The 20,706-nt window shown below is 38.0% G+C and overlaps 1 protein-coding gene across 1 annotated transcript in view; it reads right to left on the bottom strand.

The window, feature by feature from the left end:
* Positions 1 to 20,706, bottom strand: part of HCN1 (hyperpolarization activated cyclic nucleotide gated potassium channel 1) — a 207,241-nt gene that overhangs the window by 41,200 nt on the left and 145,335 nt on the right. Inside the window, exon 5 of the mRNA XM_032096554.1 lies at positions 5,245 to 5,391. Within this exon, the coding sequence (XP_031952445.1) occupies positions 5,245 to 5,391 (147 nt within the window). The remainder of the gene's footprint in view (positions 1 to 5,244; positions 5,392 to 20,706) is intronic.

Below are 20,706 nucleotides of genomic sequence, written 5' to 3'. Positions count from 1 at the left end.
AGCATTTATCATGTAAGAATTATTTTTACATGAGATTTTTGCTGCTAATTCTATGTACTTTAGCTGTTTTTAATGGTTGAATGATCACACTTACATCATGCATAATTACTTTCCTTCTAAAAAACCCCCCAAAATTTTAAAACGTGGACCAAAAAGAAGGTCATCACTCTTAAAGAAAGCATAGCTGTGGAAAATTTCAGCCCATACAGTAGATTTGAATGGCTGAGAACAAGAAGTAGTGAAAATCCTGCAATTTTTTTCATAACATTTCACGATGCTATAATTATGCAGAAGTTTGTATGGTTTCTTTTGTTCTGCTTATACCAATTGAGGAAATAATGGTTTCAGATTAATATCTTTTTCAGAAGCTATTTCATCAAGCTAAGTATGTCCTGTGGAGACTCTGAATGTTTACCCTATGCTAAATTCCAAGTATAATCAAATGTAGGATTAATTAAAAACTTAAGAAATGCAGTAAATATTTATTCTTCAATGATGCAGCCAGGGTATCTGTGCTATTGCCTATTATAGCCTTGTGCAGTTATTGGAATGTAAGATGGTAAAGCCCATCCAATATATGAACAACTGTGTTCCACCTTCAAATGGCTGTAATTTATTATCCATTATTTCCATCAAAAAGCCACCACCTGCACTACTAAACTGCACATACTGAAGTGGTAGCTAAAACATAAATTGGAACTATTAACTAAGCAAAATACCTAAGTGGTGTTTTCAGGGCACAGTACATAAGCTGCCATGAAAATTTGGACAGATTCATTGAGAAACCTGTTCTAGCACTGCCAGTGTCCAGTTCCCATTTTTTCTCTTTCTTTTTTTGACCTTTCTTTGGAACACTACTGTGTTGTCAGCAGGGTAGTGTGCAACCTGATTGTAGCTAAATTTTTCTTATATAATAGAGAGAACAAAGAAGACCTGCTAAGTACAGCATAACCATAGCAAAATCAGAAGCCATTCCTTCCACGAAATGCTATTCCTCGTTCATGTTTTTAGGGGCTTATTAATTTTTGAAATTTTCGGTGCTTGATCTCTCACCTGTTGGGGTCCCTCCCCTGCCATGTAGCCCTGGGAGAGGGGCCCTGAGGGCACAGACACGGGGCTTCCCTGTCCCTGCTCAGCCTCGTTCCCATTGGTTGGTTTGTGTTCCCTGCGCGGGCAGAAGGACCCTTGGTCCCGTGACTGGAACAGTTCCTGGGCAGAGCCCCGGCCATGCGGCTGGAGAAATAAACATCTCTGAAACAGCTATCAAGAATCTGTCTGTCCGTATATATTTCCTTTCCACGGGACTCCTGGTTTGATATATGCGTGTTGCAGGATCCCCACTGCAACAAATGGTGGAGATTTGTGAGCAGAACGATCCCCGATCCCTAAGCGACTGATTTGTGTGAGTAAACCCTGGAAACTTTGGATTCCTCTTCTTGGTTTTGCTTTGCTATTCCATATCTAAACTATGGAGGAACCGTGGGAAGACTCTTGGCTCTCAGAGCCGCATATGGACATTTATCTTAAACTTAAAACGATTCTTGAACAACGATTTGTAAATTTTAGCTTGATTCAAGCTCAGAAAGAACTGAAACACTTCCTGGCATGGTTGTTTAAGAACTTTTTCTATGTTTCTTGGGATTTAATTCTTACCAAGGGCTTTTGGAAAACCGTTTGGACACAGTTAATACTGGAGTCAAAATATATGCCGATGGAAGAATATTTTCGTGAATATTATTTAGTTACCGAGACTGTTGAGCGATGTCAGCTGTGTCCTGGCGCAGGGACCGTGCGGCCCAGGCCACGTGCGCCGAGCGCTCTGCGAGCAGCAGCGAGGCAGTTCCCACGTGCGGGTGGAGCCACGCGAGCCGCAGTGTCGGTGGTGGAGCGAGGAGCGGCGGGACCCGGCGGTGCCTGCCCGGCCGCGTGCAGCGTGTGGTGGAGCGAGCCCCGGGAATGCCCGACCGAGACGGAGCCGCGCCCAGCCGAGACGCGCGCTGGAGCAGGGCGCGGGGGGGTCGTCGCTCGGGGGCCTGGCCGAGACGTGGGTGCAGCGGCCGGCAGCGGCAGCGAAGCTGCGACCAGAGGAGGCGACGCACGGAGAACTGAGCGGCGCGGCCCGGCCCGGCCCGCGCAGCCCCGAACGCGACCCCGGGAAGAGCGCGCAGGCACGAGCAGCCCCGACAATTCCAACACGGGAGCGACCGAAGGAGAGAGCAAAGACGCAGCGAGACAAAAAACAGCAGCCACTCGGAAAAAGATCATAGTAACTAAGACCTTAGGGATAGTAAAATGGTATAATGTTAAGCAAAATTATGGTTTTATAACAAGGTGTGACAACCAGCAAGACATATTCGTGCATAGAACTGCTATTAAAAAGAATAACCCTGAAAAATGCATCCCAAGCTTGGGAGATGGAGAGGTGGTGGAATTTAATATTGTACTAGGGAGAAAAGGGTTACAAGCATCGCAGGTCACTGGGCCTGATGGTGTTCCTGTAAAAGGCAGTATATATGCAAAAAATCGTAGTCATGTTAGACAGTATCTCTATTGTAAGTCCCCCCTACAGTCTCCCTTTCCTAATCCCACCTTTCCCTTTTACCCTATGTCCTATTACCCCCAGTGTATTCCCAATCCGTTTTTTCATCCATGGTTTCCCTCACAAAACCATGCTTTTGCCAGTTGTTTCCCCAAAAATCCCTTTCCAATGCCGAGTGGGGGATGAAAAGGGGGAGGGAAGAAGTTAAACCCTCTCCTGCCTCAGTTTCCCCACAAAGCATGCTCAGAGAATTCTGTCTCCCTTCTGTCAGCCCTAAGATGTTCCAGAGAATCTGTTTGGACATTTAAAGACTCAGGAGGGTGGCTTGTTTTGTTTTGAAACTGTTCTTGTTATGTTTATCCAGTTGTTTTCATTCTCCTTTTATTAAAATAAAACGGGTGAGGTGTTGGGGTCCCTCCCCTGCCATGTAGCCCTGGGAGAGGGGCCCTGAGGGGACAGACACGGGGCTTCCCTGTCCCTGCTCAGCCTCGTTCCCATTGGTTGGTTTGTGTTCCCTGCGCGGGCAGAAGGACCCTTGGTCCCGTGACTGGAACAGTTCCTGGGCAGAGCCCCGGCCATGCGGCTGGAGAAATAAACATCTCTGAAACAGCTATCAAGAATCTGTCTGTCCGTATATATTTCCTTTCCACGGGACTCCTGGTTTGATATATGCGTGTTGCAGGATCCCCACTGCAACACTCACCAGAGTTGATTTTTGGTTTTTTTATGGTTGACCAAGTTTGCCTTGCTGCTTCTAAGCTATAAGAAAAAAAGGAGGGGAAGGGGACAGGGTTAGCGGAGGGAGGGTGGAATAGATTAAATAAAGAGGGAGGCAGGAAAAGCAGAAAGCACAGGTAATTAGAGTGCCACAACTGCAAATTGCTGTTAGTAAAATGGTACTTTGCAACAGAAGGGTATTAGGATTCACTTTTGGAGAAATGCTTTCCTTAGAAGCAGGAACAGATGAAATTGTTTCTGATGCCAGTGACTGATGTGCCTGTACATGCTTCTGTTCTCTTAACAAAACACAAGCTCCAGTACTGGCCAAGATTCATGTTTTGACTGTCACTGTGGTCTAGGGATAATTCCCACACTTTTCCTGTACCACATGGCAGATTTTTGTGGTACATTCTCCTCTTGGCATTTTAACAGCTACTGAGTGGAGCCACAGTGTAAACAGGCAGTGGCAATGCAGAAGCCTACGCCCTCTACCTGGACTCCAAAACACTTAAAAACTCACAGTATAAAGGAGGGCCTCAGGCTACATCTATGTTAGGGGGGAATAAAGTAGGCCCAGGATCTGCAATTCAGTCATGGGCTATTAAATTGTTAGAACAATCATGATTTGGCCTGATTTTGACTTGAAACATCTAGCAAAGACCCAGCAATTTTGGGCAACACTCACCATTCCCATTAGGCAGTTTGTAGGAGGGAAGCTACTGTTGGACTTTCATAACAGAGATGTGGATAAACTGTGACTTGGCAAGGCTTTGTTTCTTATGGCTGTTTTAAGTATGTAACTTGATTGAATTTGGCAATGAATTGTATGACGTTGTTTTCCCTTCCCAACAAAGTGCAGGACTCAGTAGTACAGGCAATTCACCACAGACCTGTGCTCCCCTTGTGCCTCAAAACTTGAAAAAAACAGACCAACCTTCACCTATCTTTCCAAAAGTACAGATGTCATGCTGTGCTCTGTTGGGTGCTATATATACACATTATAGATAGCCATATATATACACATATATGGACACATAATCAGCACCACTCCTCCAAGAGCAGAGGATATTAAAAGGCATTACTTGGTAGCACTGAAAATTACACAGGTTTAATCACGTACCAGACTGCTCCACTGTTACTTTTCTTGTTCCTTTTCTCTTTTCCCTGTTTATGCTCTCTTCTCTGAGTTTTTAAACTTGATTATTTTCCGGGTTTTTTTCTCTGCTTTCACTACAGGAGATCAGCCAACCTCCTAGAGCAGGTCAGGCACAAGCACAACCCAACAGAAAACAGCCTGATTTATATTCCCATTAAGCAGCTACTTCTGCTACCGCAGGATGAACACTGCCTTCATCCCATGCAACTGAAGAAAGTTCCAACTGCTTCCACACATCACATCACATCACATCACATCACATCACATCACATCACATAGCACAGCATAAACCCCAAAAGTGCAATGCCAACTAAAGTTTTAACAAAAGAGATCTTTTAATGGCTTATATATATATTATTCTAGCTTACTCATCTCCAGTAAAGATCACCTTTACCAATGATGCTACTTTACAAAATGAAACAAAGCAACTCTCCCTTTGTGGTGACTTTCAGTGGTTTCATCTGTATAGATGTATGGTTAGCAAGTAGGGAAAGCAAAAAAAGATTTTCACCCAGGATTTTAGTCTCGCCACTCTCTGTTTTAAAAAGTGGCAGAAAAACAGGAGTTTCAGTCAACAATAAGGGTGGGGTTTTATTCTTTGACAGGATTTTTACCCTTTGACATCCTTGCGTGGCAGTGACTCTGACAGACTAGTTCTGAATAGAGTGTAGATCTGCTTATTTCTTTGTGTCAACCTAGTATAAATTTAATTATCCTGATGATTCATTGACTATGTTAAAGAAGATTAAATGTTACAGAATAGAAAGAGCATTCAAAAATAAGAAGTTTTTTCATAGCATGAAGAGCTATTCAAATACTTCAATCTTACCTCCCTGAGAGGATCATTGAGCTCATTCAAAATATTTTCTTCATCAAAGATCTTGCCTTGGTAGCGATGCTCGTAGTAATCATGAATCTTCTGGCGCATTTCAGCAGGTAACTTGTGGAATGACATGTACTGTTCCACTTGTTTGTACTGTCAAGACAAAAATAAAAAAAGAAGGAAAAATCAGAAAAACCTCAAATTTTTGCTATCCAGAAGTACCTACAAAATAAAAATTCACTCATGTGTCCACTTAAGCTTTACATATTTTATAAGGATAACATTTTTTCTTATGTCAGAAAACCCTCACAAAAATATTAGTTAAGGTAATGCTGTCACATGACAGCACATCTATAAATTACAGAAACTGCCTTTAGCAGTGATGCTAATATCCGCATGAATGTGTAAGAAGCCAAATCCTTGTACTTCTCATATGTTTCCTAAATTCCCAGCCGTACAGGAGCTGCAAAAATACACCAACACACTTTTTAGCTCATGCAGTAGACATGAGAGCTATACACAGGGCTTAGTCCATAGCACTGCATTCAGGGAGAGCTTAAGGCGGGAAGTTTTAGAAACTGCCTATGCTGGTATTAATATGCAACACATTCATGTTGTGTATGCTTACGAAGTTAAAACCTGTGGAGATAATTAAATAGAAAACATTCCTCGGGAGGGAATAAGAGAAGAGAGAGGTAAACTAGAAAAATAGGTGTGGCATTAGGAAATATAAACCGAGGGAAGAAAAAGATACCAGGACCCTGGAGACTTACAAGAGCTCACTTCATTTACCTTGTATATTTGGTTTCTTTGGTTTTTATTAGTCCTCTGTCCTATATTCTGGGGTTTTGGGGTTTTTTTTTGGTTTTTGCTTCCCTTTTTCAGAAGCCTTTCTGGATAGCATAAATTTCAGAAAATAAAGTCCTGAATCATACTCAATACTCAGAGCAATACTCAGAGTTGTATTGTACTTCACTACATGATAATCTGAGACCCACAAAACGCACACGTTGTCTAAAGTGCAAATGGACAAACACCACCATAATAAGATCTTTTCCCCTCAGAGCTCCCATCCTTGTCTCAGCTTAAAAGGATAAGGCACTGAGGGAGAGAAGGATAAATCCCATCTCAGGCTGAAAAGCAAGTTAAAACTCGGCAGAAACTTGATTAGTGTATGTAAACAGTGTTAATTTATTTTTTTATTAATTATTTCATGCTTAATTAGGGAATTTAAACTGTTTTCAATGGAAAAGCCAATGAAATCCTAATTAGGATTGGCACCTCTGTAGAACAATTAACCAAATGTATGATGTACATGCCCTCCTTGTGAACTGCAGCACATATCCTTTAACTTATATAGTTGAAGACTATTCTATCTTCTGAAATTGAAATTAGCTTTTGCTTTGCAACGTGGCAAAAAATAAGATGAGGCCATGTGTACAACATGCATTCCAAAAATAAGAGGAAAGTAATTTTGCATAGAACTATTTAACATTGTATGATGAATATATGAGTGATTTAACCTCTGCACAGTCATTTTGCCCCTCTGCAGTACCAATTCTTCACCCACATCCTTTAGATGCATGATTTAAGTTTGCATGCTTGCCATTGGTTTCTGTTCTGATATGAAGAAATTTATCCATATGTTGTGGGTTAGAATCAGACATCACTATGGCCTCTAGGACAGAGGCTGCTCCCTCTACACAATCTTACTCACACACAAATGTGCTTAAGTAACACTAATAATGAATAATCCTTGCTAATAAAAGAAATACATTCATTCAGATGCATATTGCAAGCAAGCTGCAAAGGACTTTTATACCAGAATGACCTTGAAATAGAGAAAATTCGAGCTATGAGAAAATTGCTTGGGCAGCAATTTCCACTGCTGCCTTTCATTAGTGCTGTTATTTGAACAGGGGCTTTCTCCTGCACCAGCAAGCTCTTTTCTTTAACAGAATTTATGCTGACACACGAGAATTTTAGGGCAAAAGAAAAAATAAAACTAGTAGGAGTGTAGTGCTTATCACTGATGTGTCTCAAAGTATTTCCAAATTAGTAATATATTCAATAATAGGCACAGCTGAATATTACCAACCTTTTCTTTAAAAAATCTAGGAAGAAGTTAAAAGTCTTTCACAATTCCCAGAATTATTTAACTATCTAATATAGTATCAAGGGCCCTTTCCAAATCTAAATAACTGAGCCTGTGAGGGTGCAGTACACCATCACTATCTCTTTAATAAATTTTTTCCTAATATTTCTCAGTGTGTGATTTTTGCTCATTTTCTGTATCATTCACAGTTCTACTACTCTCTTCTTGATGTTCTGTTCACATGTAGTGTTACCTTAAAACTTTTAACTTGCTGTCTTGCACAGCAACTAATATCTTTCATTAACTCAGCACAAGAAATAATTGCTTTCTCAATTCCTCAGAAAGGCAAGTTCATTTTTTCATCCTGATACATATTATGGCCATACTGTGGCTATCCCAGATTAGTTTCCACTGTGGTGTGTCACATGTCAGTTGCAAAAAAAGTGTGCAGAAATGAATATACAAAGACAGCAAGAGTAATATGGTCTTGTCAAATTAGTGTAATAAACCAGGAATTTGTCTAAATTAATTTTGAAGAGTATTTTCTTTGTGGTTACCACAGATATCAATAATGGTTAGAAATAAAGGTAATTTTCATTTTTATGTAATTCTACTGGTATTTATTCCTGGGGCTTTTTTTATGCATTAAAAAAATGCAAATAGCTTAAGAGAACTGAAATATTTTCAGAAGAAGATAAAAGATGTAAAAAATATTTTTAAATTCTCATTAATGTTTTGAATCCCTAAAAAAATATGATAATTCAGTAGCTTCTTGATTTTTCTAATTATAATTTCAGATAGGAAGTGAATAAAATTGTGAGTAAAGTTAATTTTTTTAAAATTATTTTTTAATCATATTTAAAAGAGCTGTAACTGATCCTGAGCTACCCATCAGATCTGATATTTGAACCTGCATTTAAATATCTGAGTAAAATAATTTCTCTCTCATAACTCTTCTCATTATTACACTGCATCTTCTATCTTTTCCCCTCTAGACTTAAAATTTTGGTTTGCTTGGTGTTTTGCTTTGGGGTGGGATTTTGCTACTTTTTTTTTTGTTTTGTTTGTTTTTTTGTTTGTTTGCTTTATTCAGAAAATAGTTGTCTTAATTCCACATTGATAAAAGCACCCCTGGTATTTATTATATTTGTGTAAAATAACTTTTGGAGCTACAGTAAGTCCCCTCAAGATTGACTGTCTTTTTTTAATTTTATTTTTGGCTTTTTGTACGTCATATGAGAAGCACCGGACTGCATTCAAACCCAAAAGACTCTGCTAATGCCCTCCTTTTTAATTTCTAATTGCCTTTCCATCCTTGCTCCTGCAAGTAGCACATGATTTTCCAAGAAGGACTATTTAGTAAGGGACTTCATGTGCGCACATCTAAAGGGAGGTGCCATAACTGTTACAAATATGTATTCCTGGTCTTTTCAGTATCTCATCAAACGGAGTAAATACTGTGTTGCTGACCACTCAACAACTATATTTTTTTTAAATGAATATTGAATTGTTTGTCCTAAAATGAATATGTATATTAATATGATTAATATATTGCACTGTCATAATTTCAGTAATTTATATCTGTTTTATATTCATCACTGAAATGAAAATGCCCATACATGCTACAGAATTGCTGAAATAGCTAACAGCTAAGTGGATTTCAAAGTTTCAAAGTAACATTCCACATATTTTAATGCAAAACATCATCCACTAAGAAGTGAACCTTGTGATTTCAGACATAATCTTATTCATGGGCTCTTTGTATGTAGCAAAATCTGCTAATGACCTTCTCCAGCCAAAGGTGACTAGTATGACATCAGTTACATGGGGTCGTTAATAGAGTTGGTTAGGAAAGTAGTTATCCTTAAAAAAATAAGCATGGAAAAAGGCAAAGGAGAGGAACGACATCTTGTGCATAACAATTTGCAGCTGAGGCAGGGAAAATATTTTAAAATTAATATAGTATCACAATACAGAAAATATCCCAATGAAACCAGTAAGACAGAAACCTGAATGTTGATCTTTCACATTTTTTAGTATATATGTTGAGCCTACTGGGTCCTTTCCTCATAAAGTTTCATAACGAACTAGTTGACCTTTTTAGCTGAAAAAATTCTTGACATCTTAATAATCTTTACAGCTCAGCATTCTGTCCTTGATATAATAAACGATATAAATATTTGAAAGACATGAATAGTATCAGTTAAAAAACATAAATCTAATTACCTTCATGTGCCTGGAACTGGTCCCCCTCTAAACTACCTGAATACTTTTCAGGCACAAGTGCCAAAGTCATATTTTTCCAAAATGGCAACATTCAACAACTTCCATAACTGGCTAGTTTTCTAAAGAACCTAGGTCCCTGTACCATCACTTGAAAGTCCAGCTTGAACAATAGGCGTTTTGCACTTCTCACAATAATTTTGTCCTCAGCAATAGAGCCTAACTTCTAAGAAAGTTTGCCCCCAAAAACTGTAAGCAACTATAAATAGCACTTTATTGGAGATTTATAGCCATTCAGAGCCATAGCTTTACAAATACAAAGTTCAATGAACTGTGGAAAAAAAGATCCTATATACTGATTGCAAATCTAAAAGAAAGCAGAGATCATTTGTGAAATCCTTCCACTGAATCAAGCAAGTTCTGTCCCACAATTGAGATGCAACAAATGCATCAGTACTCTTAAAATGGTTTGAAAATACTTGTGTCCCATGTATAAAAGAAGAATCTATGCATCATTAAAATACGCAGAAGACTTAACTCACTGAGAAGCAGTAGAAAGATAACAGGGGGAAGTCAATCAAGACAAAGCCTTTCTAAGTAACAAACATAATGTTTCAAGAAGCTCTGCAGTCTTATACATAGTTCTGAACCTTATTTTAAATTTCGGTCTAAATATATTCAGATGCAGTTTAAATCAACTAATGTTAGTAAAAAATTATCCAGCAGCTCCAAAAGATTCTGTCTCTTGGTGAGTGTTTATAGATGGGAATTGTGTCTCTTCCCAGCATCCTGCAGGTAGTCTATTCTGCTTTTTGTTCAGACACAGCATTTTTGTTCAGAACTGGCCCTCTTTTATCTGTTCTAGTTTTGAGTTCATTTTTATCCAACTGCAATTACTAGAATAGTACATAATATTTTACAGGAAGTATCACCAAATTGTAGTTCATACTGATTTCTTTCCCATCTATTGGAAAACCAAGACACATTGAAAATGTTGTTTACAGCTATTTTATGAGCAGCTTCAGCACTCAGATTTCTCATTTTCTCCTTGCCACTTATAGCTGCTTTGCTCTTCATCTCCTAGTTTATAGCAGCGGCTTGTACTAGTACCTGAGTCCTTGGACTTTGAATTTCTGAATTTCATCATATTATTATTACTTCACCTCTTAAAACTCAGTTCATTCTATTTTCATCTTTCATATTAGTATCTCAAGCTTTATACCACCCTAAATGTCAAACCATTACTTAGCACAAGCCTACTAACAATATCTTGCCTTTATGTATATTTCTATTACAGAATCACAGAATCAGTTAGGTTGGAAAAGACCTCTGGGATCATCAAGTCCAACCTATGACTGAATGCCACAATGTCAACCAGGCCAGGACTGAGTGCCACAACTTTAAACACCTTCAGGGATGGTGACTCCATCACCTCCTTGAGCACCAGCCCATTCCAATGTTTAATCACTTTTTCTATGGAGAAATTCCTCCTAAAGTCCAACCTGAAACTTCCCTGGCAAAGCTTGAGATTACGTCCTCTCACTGCAGCTTGGTATCTCGAAAACTTGCAAGTGGGTCAAAATGACCAAACTGGGGTGTAGACTGGCATTAGTACATCTGATAGCAAAGAAAATTGCTGTCCTTCACCAGATTTGCTTGTGAGAGAAGAATGAGGTTTATATAACCTAAAGAAAATCAGTTTTGTGTAGGTGACATTTTATGATCTACATGGCAAGTATCTACACAGAAAAGATCCCAGAGATATCCTCTACATCCTAATACATAAGTGATTTTCATATTTGTAAATTTTCTTGAGCTACTACATTCAAAAAATCAAACTAATCAAAAGGCAGCAAATTTGACTATTACCAAAATTGGACTTTGAACAGAATATTTTAGAATTATAAAATTAGGACTGTTCTCTTTGCTAAACAGTCTTGAAAAATGTGACTGACAACAAAAATAGGACACCTTAGTTCAGCTTTTTCTAAGTCCCTAATTTGAACCAGTTATCCTGACTGTCTCTCATAAACAAAGGGAGATTACCAAAGGGTAATTAAACTCATTCAAATATTCATTTATTTAAATGAAATTTTCTGTAAGGATACATGTAAATGGCCCAATAGATCCAACTGAACTTTCAGGTTCCATTATTCACCCTTATAGCTGTGCTTTTACAATTTTAGCCTTAAAGGAAGAAATTTAATAGATTTGGCTATCAAAAGAAGAAAGTGAATGTTAGAGGGAGGCACTGATGAATCTTTAGTTATCAAACGCCAGGTGAGGATTTTTACAGGCTCACAGAATGCTTTGGGTTGGAAGAGACTTTAAAGATCATCTAGTTCCAACCCCTTCTACCATGTATTTGAGATTTCTAACAGAAAAAAAGCAGGTGGATGCCCTGTATTGAAAGGCAATAAATGAGGCTGTCTCTGAGTTGAAGTATGGGAAAGGTAGTTGGTGTGCCAACACATCAATGAATAACAGCTGACAAAATGCACCAAACTACAGAATGGTCGGATGTATAAAGGATTGCATTCTAATAAAACAATATGATTATGAAATTTCCCCCTTTAAAAGGTTTTAGTACTGATTAAACCCAGGATTCAGGTGACTGACAGTTATCTGGCATTTCAAAAACCAGCTGATCCTAACAGGTTTTTAAGCAAGCATTGAATAAAAAGGAACAGCCCAAATATTTTTATAGTATTTTAATAGCTTTTTAGTAGTAGGTTGTTTCTATAAACACAGTTTAAAACATTAAAAAACGATTTTCCTAGTATTTTTTAATCCCTATGAAAGTGCAGCGGCTTTACACCTCAGAAATTATTGCTGTCGAAGTCCTTTTTCTCTGTGATATTGTGCTGTAAGGCCTTGAAACAAACTGAGGAGCTTTCACTCGCTTCTTGTCCTTCATGTTGCTGAGCTCAAGGTTTTATTTTCTGCTTACAGATTTTTATTTATTTTCCAGTGAAGGAAAGGGAGAAAATCTTTCTGAAGTAGTTCAGGAGAACTGGGGGAAGAGGCCCAGTGAATTATTTCAAAGCATATAAACACTCAGTTTAACATAATTTGCGTATTCATGGCGTTTTAGGCCCGTCATTTCTCTGCAGGAGGTACCAGACAGACAAATTCTGAGGAAAAGAGGGAAGGTTCAACAGGGATCCCATGATACAGAACAGGAGGGATGGCATTTGCAACAACTGTATAGGCAAATACAATGTAATATTAAAGCTACCCAAAACAAAATGTAAAATGTTATACAGTAAAATAACATTATGTTGGGGTTTTGCTGAGGTTTGTTGGTTTGTTTTGTTTAATGAAAAACAGTTTTCTTGGAGCATATAGGAGTTAATGGTTTTCATGGAAAATTTTGCTTTGTGGAAAGTGTGCTTGTTATTAAAAATATCTGCCTCCTTTTCAAGCAGCACTAATGCTTAGCTCTGGAGATAGCACGAGCTGTAGGGACAGGGACAGAACTGAACAATGATCACACATTTGCAAAGAATCACAGATGGGGAGAAGCTTTGCCCTATTAAAGGCGTGAGAGGTTTTCTGCCTCTTTCTCAAAAATATTCAAATGCAAGTGGAAAGGGAATGACACAAACTATTAAATATGCAGAAAACTTTAATTTCTAGCTGAACATTAAACATATAAAAATAACATTCTGGTTTACAATTGACAGTAATGTCTACTACACTTACATTTGGCATTCAGCTGAGTGTTGACTTTTCACTCACATTGAGGAAGAAATTAAAAAAAAACCCAACAAACTGAAGTTTCATGTGATGAAAAATTCACAGGCAATTAATTTTTAAGCATCATATCTATATTTCATGTGTTAAAATTTCTTTCTGCAGAGAAGCGTAACTCCAAGTGCAGTGAATGACTACTGAAAATATTATAAAGGAGAACAGTTTTTCTCCTAATGAAAAAGAAGTAATATCACTTTTTAAAACAATCTTTCAGCAAAATTTATTTTTTAAGAATAAAGGAATAAGATTTGCAAAAGATTGCACACAGATCCCAGAATGAAATAATTTCCATTTAAAGATACTATTTTGAATTTAAAATGCTGTGCACTTTAAAAGTAGCTATTTTGCTAAAACGCTTTATAAGCTGTTTCAATTAAATTCTATTCTATTTTGCAATGCTATTAAAATGGTACATACAAATTACATTATTCCCCCTAAAAAGAATGTGTAATTTCACATGGCACATATCCCCCTTTGTATGGTATCTTTCTCTCTCTCATATGATATAATAAATTAATTTGCTTTTTCACTCAATAATTTGAGAAATTAGATACTAGATTGTTTACAAGCTTTTAAAATTATCTTTTAACCCAGTATTCAGTAGTGACAACTCCCTAGCGGAGCTGCACAGTTGGATGTCTGAATATCACATGATATTGCTTCAGTTTGCTAAATGAATAATCTAATCTGTATAATTAAAATAATGTCTGAAAAAAAATCCCTGAGGCTTCTCCTAGGAAGAATTTGAATAGTATTAGACAATCATAGACACGAGGCTACACTTTTTTCCTTTTGGAAGAACTTCCAATCTAACATCGTAAGTGGGTTGTATGTTAAAATAATAATATAAGATATTAAGTTGCAGATTAATGGGAAAGGAATGAGAATTGTATAGCTTATATTTATTAATGGCTATTTAACAAATTTTCAATTTTTCTTGTCACATTTATTCTGAGAACATGGTATTTTTCTCTTCTTTAACTCCTTAGCATGTCATCAGCTACAAGCATTACTCCTGATACATAGTGCTGTAAATGAGGTAAAACTGGTATTCCTGCTCAAAAAAAGATGGGCAACCCACATTTCCAGCCCTGCCAGTGTTTGACTGTGGGAGTCTGGGCAGGGCATTGATGCCTTAGGTTTTAACTTTAATATTTTTCAAATCCTTTACTGATAAGCGTGTAATTCTGAAGTTTCTTGTAGCCTGTTAATTTCCGCTCTCTCATGCTAGAAATTAGCACAAAGCCTCTCCAGGCCTGTTCTTCAAGGACACTCAAACCATCGTAGGCCCGAAAAGTATAAACCAAAGAATCTCTAAGGGGGGGGTAAGCTGAGGGGAAATTACATCATTAAACTGAAGTTTTAATTGGGGAATTAACCCTGATGTGCTAATGAACCAAACTTATAAAAGTGTGAAGAACTTGTGACCTGTTGTCCATCCTGGGGTCCATCTTGGCAGTAGCCTCTGGCTTCCCACGGTGTACCTTTGAAGGCCCTTCAAATAAATACCTGCCTTTATTCCCTTATTCTTGTCCAGTCTCTGTTTTAGGTGGCCTCTTAAGGCATCAGCATGTAGCCACTGCAGGATATTGTTACATGCCTCTTCTCTGTCTCATACTGCAAACCATGCTATTTAGTGAGCTTGACATCTGGATGATACAAGGTCTCCAAAGTTATTATCTGTTCTCTGCAGTCACTGTCAGCCTCACAGTCCAAACCAACTGTTTGTGTGCCTTGACTCACAGCTGAGGAACCACACAGTAATAGACTGGGTCTGCTGCTCTCTGTTAGCTCTGCTGATGACTCTAGCCTGGAGCTCAGCTACTAGCAGCCTGAATAAAGTGGAGAACATAATCGCTGCTCAACTCTCTCCTACCATAAGGGAATCCTGCCTCACTAACGAGAATTCCTTATTACTGCAAGGAAGTCATGTTATGTAAACACAAGGACCTACTGCCCTTGGGTTAGGCTCTGAATAGTTTTTTAGATTACTGGGGAAAAGAAATAAGAGAAAGGGCAGGAACACCTTCCCAAGTTAGAAAGAGCTCTGGATAAATATTCCTAAAAGGTTTAAGCTCAATGTCTGTTCAATTTCACCTGGCATTTAAAAGCATGATCTTCAGTAGCTGCTAATATGCATTTCCTATTTGGAGTGCTCATTCTCTTCCACAGTTTTTTCACCTGTACAGGAGTGGACTTGTTCATTGTGTCCTAATATTAAAAATAATCTCTTTAGGCTACTGCTCCATATGCACTAGAGGGCCTCAGCCAGTTTTCAGGCACTTGGCCATAGGGGTTCTTGCTCTCCAATGGAAATTCAGCCAGGAATCAGGAAACACTGCTGTGCCCCTTGCAAGAGCAGCTCTAAGTCTGGTGTTTGGGCAGTTCAGTCTTTTATACTCCTTTTCATCCTTTCTTTGACTGGTATTATTAGGAAAAGAGAGGAAGGTTTTGCATGTTGAAATACCTCCATGTTTCAAGTGGGGACAAGACCCCAATTCCTGTCCCTCTCTTGCCACACTGAAAAACAAGTTATTTCCATTTCAGAAACACTTCTCATTTATGTGTGATCCTCTGGCATACAATGGCTGTTTCATGAGCCAGCCGAACTTCTGACCTGACTACCAAGGCACTAAAGGACACTCTCTAACCAAATATTTGGTCAGACCTGAAGTTAGCACTAACTTTAACTCACAGGATGATTATCCATGATGATTACTCAAAAATGAGTAAGCACAGATGGTTCTTAAATGACCAGAGATCTGGCTGTGTTCAGAAAAGACACCAAGCAGTGCACCTGCCAGTCAAAAATTTGGCTATCTTATTTTGGTAGTGCCAAAGTAATAAGCTCACCTATCCATCCAACAGTCAATGAATGGCTGAATTTATTAGGGCTCTAGAGATATTTCTACAATCTGCTTTCCTTACTGCTACTTTACTTAACATATAGATATTTGCACATCAAGAAAAAACAGTTTATAATCAAATACAGATCAAAATAAAATGTAAGTATTCCTACTGAATGGTATGTTAATGGTAAGTTAATTTTTATAGTTCTTTATCATGAGATGGAACTGAAGAGATTTGTTTAGCCTGAAAGCTATCATCTGTTTACCATCTATTTCTCACTAATTACCCCCCAAAGAGTACTGTTGCTTACAAGAATGCTTTAAACTGTCATTTTACTTACAAGCAGTAATTAAACATTTCCTTTCAATTGCCACAAAATACACAATCTCTTATTATTGTTCCTTTCAATTAGTGTAATTGAGAAATTAATTAAGTTATAGGGAGATTTCTGAATAGGATTTGTTTTCTTAGTCTGTTCTTTATCTTGCACAAGTTTCCTTTTTACTACTTTAGAAAGGGGAGTGAAGCAGCATGAAAACCAGGATCAGTTCCTCTCTTCACAGAGGCAATGACACGACTCTGATTTAATGAAACAACAATCAGAGCCCCAAGGCATGAAAAGAAAAACATCTCTCCTCCAAGCTACTACTGGTGAAACTGTATCAAGTTTAAGGCAAGATGGTTTTCTTTCTTAACGAGAAAGAGACTATAAAGATGATAACTTATTTAAAAATATCAGATATGCTGTAATGGCCTCCTTAGAATCACCAGTTTTGAAGTGAAATTTAATACCTATCCTGTCGTCTTGTACAATCTTCCTTATCTTTTAAACAATTTGAATTCATTTCTTTTTTTTTCCCCCCCTTTTTTTCAATTTACTGTGCCAGTGAAAAAGAATATACATTAAAAGAAGTGCCTAAAGGGGAGGAGTAGGAGACAAAAGGAGCTATTCCCCACAAGCACTCTGGGGAAGCAAAAGGGATCAGTTCATCTCTGCTGGGTCCCTTTGGGTTAGTTCTGGGCACAAGCAGCAGTTTGTGCAGCTCCAGCACCCACAACGGGGACATCTGCACCTGGGCACTGAATGGATGCTGCAGATACCTTTGATGCTGACTCTGAACAGAGGCTGACATGTGTCAATCGGCTACTTCCATTTCAATGAAAGTTTTTTGGACATGTATGTTAAGTCTGCTTATCAGAAGCAGTGGTTTCCTGCATGGGCTTCACCTCAACCCATTGACCCTGCCATACAGAAACATTGCATAATGCTGAATTCTGTGTGCCCCACAATGCCTTTAGCTAAACTGGCATGCGTAGCCGTGAACATCTCACCCACAGAAAATGCAGTTATTTCAAGAAGCAAACTGAAGTAGCAATTTAGGAAAGTAATATAGAAAAATGTATAATTAGGTCAAAATTATGTAACTTTGTATCTATTGTTTAATAGTTGCAATGAAAAGAAGAAGAAAAAAAGTTTTATTAGCACTATAATTGTTACATCTGCTTGGTGTTGTGCCAACAGCTATGCTACTAGCAGCACCAGCATACACAAGACAGAAACACTGGCACAATACAGCTGCTGATCCTGGTAATTTTATCTCTGATAAAACCTAATTATGGCTTCCCAGTTCCTTTTGTATTAATTAGTGAAAAAATGCCAATTCATCAAAAAGAACTTGCTTTTTTAATGCATCCATTTTCACATTTTTGACCTCCATGTCAAGATACTTGCACGGCAGTAAGCTTATCATGCATGGGAAGGTCTGTTCAAAGCTAAAGGGAGAAACAAAGAGATTCTTCAGCACGTAAAGTTGCACAGTTAAAAGATGTATTGCTTTTCTTGACTTCTGATCACAGACGTGAAACTGGCCTTCCCTCATTTCACAGCGGTGTCTTAAAAATGAGAAAATGGTTCCTGTAGGCTGGGCAGGTCATGTCCCAGTGTATTTTCTACTGGTCTACTATGTGTGTATCAAGATAGAGACAGAAAGTTCCCTTGCTCCTCATAAGGATAGAGTAGATGATCACATTTCATTTTGCTTTTCCAAGAAAGTATAATCACTTACACAGAATTGAGATGGTGGGAAATACAAAGAGTCATCCCACGCAGATGCAGCTCGTGGGGAGGAAAAGCCTACACAGGGCTACTGGCTGCAATTCATCCACCTTCCTGCAGGCATTTTACATGTCAACACCTGAGTCAGTGTCAGACAGATGCAGTACTAAGATTTTTTAAGATCCATAGGAGCTTAAAGGAGACCAGACAACCTCTGCTCTGAACAGGTAACCTCATTAATACTATTACTTTATGAACTATTATTTAACATCTGCAGTGTGGAGCCTTGCATATTTTATCTGAACATACAGCTAGATACTGTAGCATGATGCAAAGAGCCCTTCCACTTACAAAGGAGACTTCAAGAATATAATTTATTTTTTCAGATAATTGAAGACTCTCTGTCAGACTGTTCATTCTTCCAGCTTCATCTAAAAGACTGAGGTTAACACACAGTATCACACAATATTCATGCATTCTTCACCAGTAACTGCCAACAGTCTTGACAAACTGGTCTCCATGTTCACAGCTGTTGTGTTTCATTCCTTCTTCTAAACTATTCATAATCTTCCTTTTTTTGCCTTACTTTTTTCTAGTCTTGGAGAATACACACTTCAGAGACATTCTTAGAGAAATAAATCTTTGGCATCTGAAGGCTTCTCTGACAAACGACAGCCATGGCAGGAAAGTAATACTCCAAGCAAACTTCCGTACTCTTCTGAAGAGCATCATTATAGACCTGACTGTTCCAGGGAAACGACTGTGAGCAACAGGATTTATTCTCTTATATTCCAGAATTATGGAACTTATTCACTAGGTACAGGAAAAAACTCCTTTAATTTTTAATGACTTAAAGACAATTTTTTAATTAGAATAAAAATGAGATATATATGAGAACTACAGACTCTACCAGGGTGGAAAAGCCAATGAAACATTCTGCAAAGAACAAGTTTCAGGGAAATTTATAGCTTTCTTCAAACAAATAGACTAATGATTCCTGTAATAGTTCTGAAGATGTAGTTTAATGCATTGACCATGCAACATCAAATCTTACATAAAAGGTCATATTTTTTTTCTCCAAAACAATGCAGAAAGTTCTTAGTAGTAGTGGATGACTTCCCACATCTCTGTGGATATTTAACTCTCAAATTAATGTTGATACTGTATTTCTGTGCTGATCATTTCTGCAGAAACATCAGGGAAAGTCTTTTATTCAGTATTGCTGGGTTCATTCAAAAGTGAAGCCACAGAGCTGTAACTGTTAAAGAAAAATAACGGAACTTCTGTGAAATAATACCTCTATTTTCTTTTTCTCCTTCTTTCAAAACAAGAAGGAGAAATAGAGAGAGCTTTGAAGAAGTGGGCGAAACACCTCTAAGATGCTATGGAAAAACAGTGAAAGGAGTAAAAGGCTAACAAAGGGTTCTTAAACAATTCTACAAACAATTCTAAAGACCTAAGGATTCCTCATATTTTCTTTCACTTAAAGGAATGAAAATATATATATATATAAAGTGCATATTTATTTCTTCCTGTCTTAAGTATTTTAGGAGCACTCTGCTCAGCATCTTAAATTTTAGCAAAATTTACCTTAGTTTTAGAGTTTAATAAAGGGTAATTTATTTCCAGGGCAAGAGAAGCAATTTGCCACTGGCTGTGAGTATGACAGTCTGGCATGGATATTGTTAATTGATTGCCCAATTGATAATTCATTTCTATTCTGAACTAGTACCCTAAACACCATTACCAGCACTGACAACGGCGTCTCATGGAAAGGCTGCAGTGCAGGACCCCTGCTGAAGCTGAGAAGGCACCTGCATAACCCTGCCAAGGAGGGACCTTCCTGGTAGGCAATGCAAAATGCTTGGTTTTATTAAAAAAAAAAAAAAAGTTTTTATACAAGGCCTTATTTTCTTTTTTCTTCTCTTTTCTTTTCTCTTTTCTTTTCTTTTCTTTTCTTTTTTTCTTTTCTTTTCTTTTTAAAAGCATGCAATAGATAAATAAAAGATCACCAGGCCCATTTTCAGTCTTCCAGAGATATTTGGTCTACACCACAAGGTATTGTGCAATGGCCATGAAGTTGTAGGGAAACCTTGCAAAGAGAACAGCAGTGCACCCCCTATAGAGAAAGCCACACCGGGGCTATGTGAGAAACAGGTAACAAGGTGCTGAGGCAAGAACAGCCTTTTCGTTTGTATTTTGTTTTTAAACTGAATCTGAAAAAGAGCTGGAAGAATTCAGAATGTTTTCCCAATAAATCAATATATTTTGAAGCTGTACAGACAGTGAAATTTTGAGTAGTCATAGTCAACTACAGCACAAGGACTCTACGATGCTAATTCCTGAGAACTACAGAAACAGAATATTGCTTCCACTAAAACTTCAGTGTTATGTAAGAACCTCACTATAAATAATAACTACCTAATGATTAGGTGGTAACCTAACAATTTTAAGGGCTAAAGCAGCAACCACTTCAAGTATAACCTGG

The sequence above is a fragment of the Corvus moneduloides genome, chromosome Z, assembly GCF_009650955.1.
Source record: "Corvus moneduloides isolate bCorMon1 chromosome Z, bCorMon1.pri, whole genome shotgun sequence".
Lineage (NCBI taxonomy): Eukaryota > Metazoa > Chordata > Aves > Passeriformes > Corvidae > Corvus > Corvus moneduloides.
Note: the sequence above shows the minus strand (reverse complement) of the source record. Positions and strands in the feature narration are given on the sequence as shown.